General features: G+C 42.0%; 1 protein-coding gene across 3 annotated transcripts in view; it reads right to left on the bottom strand.

Annotated features, from left to right (window-relative positions):
• Positions 1-4,079: 4,079 nt before the first annotated feature.
• The window catches only part of FAM107B (family with sequence similarity 107 member B), a 64,326-nt gene continuing 62,405 nt past the window's right edge, over positions 4,080-6,000 (bottom strand). For 2 of the 3 annotated variants that reach the window (XM_087969195.1, XM_026688874.2), the window contains exon 4: positions 5,120-5,385. In XM_087969195.1, the coding sequence (XP_087825321.1) occupies positions 5,269-5,385 (117 nt within the window). In that variant the 3' untranslated portion in view covers positions 5,120-5,268. Of the gene's footprint in view, positions 5,386-6,000 lie in introns of all 3 variants that reach the window. The other variant, XM_087969194.1, reaches the window with a different exon arrangement.

Here is a 6,000-nt window from a genome sequence, read left to right as displayed (position 1 = left end):
AAGCAACATCACAAGCAAAACCATTTAGGATCAGATAGGATTTTTTTAGAGAGGGAGGGAGGGAGGGAGAGAGGGGGAGAGAGAGAGAGAGAGAGAGAGAGAGAGAGAGAGAGAGAGAGAGAGAGAGAGAGATGGGTTTGGGGAAGACTTAATTTTATTTTGTATCTGTAAAACAAGATTACATGCTGGCATGAGTTGACCTATATTTGAGGAATACTGAACCTAACTGTTCTAATTTTTAAAACATGGTGCAAAACTTGTCCATATTAATAGAACAGTTGCCAGAAGCAAAATATTGTCCCCTTTGAACATATTATTTTGTCTTGTCATTTGAAAAGGGAAACAGAAAACAGCCTTGAGAGTTGTTAAGACGACAATCTGAGAACACAAGTCCCATATTTCAATTTCTGATTGTCTTGCACATTTTATACTCGCACACATACTTGAAAAAAGCTTGGTGCAACCTTTTTTTTTTAGATTGGTCTCTCCATCCGAAACCCTCTTGTTCAATTTTAAATCAGCACCTGAAGGAATGTTTAGGTCAGCATTAAATGCAACATCCTGTACAAGGAAAAATATCCAGGATGGAAGCATGGAATTTTACAAGATTGGCAGGCAAAACCAGATTCTTGAAGATGTTCTAATCATCATCCTATTGTAGCCAGCTAAATTGCAAGGGATACAACTTGCAGCCTCAAATGATTTTCACGAAGCCCTTTAAAATCTTACTAATATTCAGCCGCTTTAAGGACAAACATTTCATGCTTCGTGGTTGCAGATGAGATATACTTGGATGGGGCAATTAATTTTTAATAGTTATGCATGCTTCTAGTCCTGGTGGTTGCAGATATAGCTAGTCCATGACCTACGGCCAGAATTAGAAATAAACCCCACTCCCTTGTAGCACTGATGATGCCATCTAGTTGGGTCATGAAATGTCTCCAAGAAAACCACCAAACTCAGAGAGAGTATTAAAGACTTCACAGTCCTCCTCACCCTCCTCACCCCACAAACCCTCCTCCCTTCTAGCACCAAGTAACCTAGTTGGGTCATGAAACGCTAGTGTCATGCCCCTGTTGGAATCTGATTCGGAGGGGGAGGCCGCGCAGCTGACAGGGAGTGGGAGTGTGGCTCCGTTGGCTGTGGAAGAAACTGGGGAAGGGCAAAATCCAGCTGGGCAGAGCAGGGGAGAGGTAGAGCAAGGGAGAGGGAATTCGGAGGAAGACCCAGGCCCACCCCCTCTTCATCCTAGGGCATACAGGGAGGAAAGGAGAAGGGAGTAACGTGGGTTGCATGGCTGGCAGGAGGTGTGTGCGCATGCACGGTGGAGCTGAGCTGGGTTGGCCATCACGGCCCTGTATCATTTCAGACAAGTGGCTCTCCAGTCTAAATTCATCAGTCAAAAAGCATTCCCCCCAATTTTTATTTTGACTGATGAAATGACTTGTTGGTTAACCTCAGATTAACAAACTTTGTTCTAGTTGCCATGCTTTAACCATTTTGGAAGTAATGAAATAATTTTTATTTAAAAAACACAATATGTTGCTTAACGGTGGCTCCTTGCTTGTGCACAAGATTCGGAAATCATTTCCCATTAGAAGAGCAAATAATAATAATAATAATACAGTTTAAAGTGACAAAAGATTAGACACCACAGAGATGGAGGCCACACCATCACACCACTGCATATTCCAAGCATGTAATACATTTTTATTAAGTAGTAACTTTGGTTCTAAGAATTCCACCCTCATTTTCGTAACACTTTGTTAAAAACAAGTAGGCAAGAGCAAAATACAAAAAATATTAAATTATGAAAACAAATCCCCTTAAGGCTCCCTTTTTCATATTTATATATGTACACTGGGAAACAAGTAAAGACATGAAAGAATCGCCTAACCTAGAGCATTGGGAGGCAACGCTAACTTGCCACGTTAACCAGCTAACACCTCTTTTAAAAACATTCAAAAAGACAACATTTCTAAAAGGAGACAATATCACTTTTAAATTAAAATAGCTCAGCGGAAGATATCCAGGGACGCTTCTGAAAAAAAAATATGGGAAAGCCGTCATCACAATCTTGACGGATAATAAAGAGTGCAGAACAATGCCAAAAAGTGTTTGTCAAAAGTTGGCTTAAGGTTACACTGATGGTTTGGGTGTTGTCGTAGCGACTCAAAACAAAATTCTGGATTCCTGTGCAAAACAGAAATATAAATTTTCGCAGTGGTCTTCGATGACCCCCAAAATATTACACCCTGCTAGAGGAACACCGTTTCCTACCCTTTTCCCTACGACTGGTGTTCTGCAAATCAAATTTTTCCGTTGTTTTAGGAAACCTCTTTAAAAAATTCAGTTGATTTTATTCATCACTAAAGCAGGAGCAAATTTACGTTCATTCAGTTTCAAGGAAGTTGAAGAAGACTCCAATATGCAAAGGACTAGGGGGTCAAACACTCCTTGGGGATTATGTTGTGAATTCCTTGATGCCCACTGAGCCAGAAGGTGGCTATGGAAGTGGAATGTCTAGAACTTGAAGGGGTGGATTAAATGGCACAGCTTGAGAAAGACACAGGAGTGGGTGGATCCATTAAGGCAAGTAAATCCTTTCCCGGAAGAAAATCCACAGTGCTAGCAGCGTTCCCACCACCTCTAAACTCTTGCTGCAGTGACCCAAGTTCATGTAGAGAAGGGGAAAGTTAGTGGTTAATGGCATACAATCTCATCCCCTCTGGTCCCAAAAGAAGAAATTAAAGCTGGAATTGGTCACCTGTCGGTGTGGCAACTCACCTTCTCAAAAGTGAAGCTCTCCCATTCCCCCTTCATGTGGCAAAGCCATCCACCAGGACACACACACACACACACACATTCTCTCAAGCCCTTTAAATGTGTCATTCTAAAAAAGACACAACCCTATAAATCCAAGTCAGTGATAAAAGTAACTTGTGTCAAGGTTTAAATTAGAAGTAAGTGATATCTCCCAGAAACCCTTTTTTTTCTCACGGGCTGGGATGGATAATGTGATTTTTTTATTTGCAAAATCCGGAATGCAGGAAGCTTGGGAAACTTCACCCCAAAGATTGTTTGCTGTCAGTCGCAAGAAATGGGGCTGAAAGAGTTTTGCATATTTTTAATGTCTTCAGCAAAGATGAAATACGTCATCAACTGATGTAAAGGATTTTGCTTGGCTGTAACAGGAACATGAAATAGACCTGGCCCTATATAAAGGAGTTATTTTTGTACTGCTAATTTTCTACCTACCTATTGTGATCACGAAAGAGAGCTAGCTTAGAGGGTTCCCGGCCATCCATATACCCCAACGAACAAGTGCAAGAAGCAACACACACGTGTGACAACTAAAATCAAGGTTAGGCTACCCTGGTCACCCTTGTTAGAAGTTCTCCCTATCCAGGTTCGCTTTGTTTCCGCAATGCATGGGTCCAAGGTTCAGTGGTTTTCTAAAACGAAGGTTTTTTTAAAAAATAAAATAAAATAAAATACCACCTTGGTATCAAGTGTCACGGATGACCTAAGAGGCTTAGCATTCCCAAATTATGTTTTCCTGATGGACTGTATTAAAATCCCATCAACACCCCACAAAACTCAGCCAGCAAGGAGCTGGATTTCCTGAAGTTTCCAAAAAAAAAAAAAAATCTATAGGAAACTATGGCTTGCTCTCTGAATTCTTACAAAGGATCAGCGATCAAGAGGTCATTTTAAAAGATGGTTGAATCCATCAGGAACATTGGACAAAATCTTGGAGCCAATTCAGGATTGTTTGGTGGGGGGGGGGGGGAGAGAGTTTTTAAAAATTCAAAATGGCGGCTGAAACGATGTGATCAGCGCTGTGCTCCTTTGGTCCCATGCAAAAAAGGAGGGAGGGGCTTCGGTCACGGCTGCCATCTTGAATTTTTTTTGACTCCTCTACTAGAGATGCCACTGGACAAATTGGAGCTCAGGACTGTTGGAGGAAAGTCCCAGCCTAAGATTTTTTCCTGGAAATCCATATTTTTTTGTCCCGGCCGCTCACTGGAATTCTTACTAGTTGAAAACAGGAATGAGATAAGAATTGGATGGTGGACAATTGAAAATGATATATATATATATCGAGATAAAATTAATCTACAATCTGATTTCCATTTGTCAAGAAGTAAGTTTCTCTGGCATTAATGGGCTTCCCTCCAGGTGGAAATGCAACTGGATTTCATGGAGAAGAAAGAAAATAAAGAAAATTTCATTTAAAAAAAAAAACTCCCTGGTCAAGCTCTGACAATATTATTCCAAACTTGCCTGGGTTTGTTAATCTTAAAAGAAAGTAATAAATCTACATGAGAAACGATGCACCAGAATGCATTTTTAGGATTTGTTGCTTCTTCTTTGACTTTTAAGTTCTCAGGCTGACCCATAAAATGTTTGCAAACTCGGGGTCAGAAGCAAAACAGGTGAGAATCAGAAATCCAAATATATAGTTTTGGAAATCCTGTTGCAAGTAAACATCAGCTGCAATGTAGACCTAGCAACCACGGCATTTGTCAGAGGAATCAATGATAAAGAATACAACATTGTTAGCAAGGTTGGGTTGGAGAGAGGGGGAAAAAAAGAGAGTTTAGTCACACTATTTGTTGAATTGCAAAAATATCCATTTCCTTACAGACCCAGAAGTGGTTGAGAATATATTTTAGCCAACTAATGACCGGGAATATTGCATTTGTCTCTCTTCCTTCCTTCCTCAGAGCTGTGGCGGTCCGTCCTGCCTACTTAGAGATAGATGGGGGGAAATCCAGCTTCAAGTCTAAAGGACTTTCTATTTACACAAAATATCTGAGTGGCCAGCTCCATTCCTGAAGCCAAGTTTCCACCCAGAATATAACTCAAAAAGTGGTCTCAAAGCACTTTGTTCTTGTTTTTCTTCTGCATAGCAGAATTCCACAAAGTAGGAATAAGGAGAAGGGAAACAAAATGCAGACATACTAGCCTGAGATGCCCACGTAAGCACGATCAGGAGTAAACAAGCAACCCAGCTCCTCTAAATAGGTTTCCCATCTTATCTTGGATAGGAAAAAGCAGGCTGCTTGTTTACCCTCTGATCTTCGTATTATTACTGGCAAGTTTGGACTTCTAAGCCGTCGTCCTTTCAAAACAGGATCTAGAAATTGACCTTGTATTGACCATGTTTTGCGTCCACTCCGGGGCACAGGTGCCTTGCAGAAGTCCTTCCCCCCCAAGGCCCACCGGAGCTGCAGCTTCAAGTCTTAGAAGAAGTTTCGTCCTCTAGGAGTTGGGAGCCTCTGAGGATTCCTGGGCCGTTCTTCTCAAGTTGCCTTTCACCTTGACAAATTCAGGCGCGTTTTCTTGTTCCTCCTGGATCTTCTGCTTCTCAAGTTCAAGCTAGAAAGAAAAGATAGACAGGTAGATTTTAGGTAGAGATGGTCTTTTCCGTCTCTCCAGGAGTCGGATCCATAAGGAAGGAAGGAAGGAATCGGAGACCTCAAAATAGCTCAAAATTCTTTCAAAACCCAAAGGGAAGACAGAGTAGTAACTGCGATAAGGATCTCGGAGTCCTACTGAACAACCATTGAAATAGGAGCCAGCTGTATGCAGCGGCTGCCAAAAAAGCCAACACAGTCCTAGGCTGCATAAACAGAGGGATAGAATCAAGATCACGTGAAGTGTTGATACCACTTGATAAGGCCTTGATAAGGCCACCCTTGGAATCCTGCATCCAGTTTTGGTTGTCACAATGTAAGAAAGATGTTGAGACTCTAGAAAGAGTGCAGAGAAGAGCTACAAAGAGGTGGTACTGAGCCGGTTCTGACAGGTTCTGGAGAACCGGTAGCGGAAATTTTAAGTAGTTTGGAGAACCGGCCAGTCCCACCTCTGACTGGCCCCGCCAACCCCATCTATTCTCCACCTCCCATTGAATCCCAGCTGGATCGGCTGGGTCTCCTTTGGTTGCCCTGCACAGGAGAACGGAGCTGGAAAGCAGGTTAGTGGGGTGGGGAG

This window comes from Notechis scutatus, chromosome 6, assembly GCF_049901735.1.
Source record: "Notechis scutatus isolate UNSWTSFEM ecotype Mainland chromosome 6, rNotScu1.2, whole genome shotgun sequence".
Lineage (NCBI taxonomy): Eukaryota > Metazoa > Chordata > Lepidosauria > Squamata > Elapidae > Notechis > Notechis scutatus.
The sequence above is the reverse complement of the archived record's forward strand: the minus strand, read 5'-3'. Positions and strand labels throughout refer to the sequence as shown.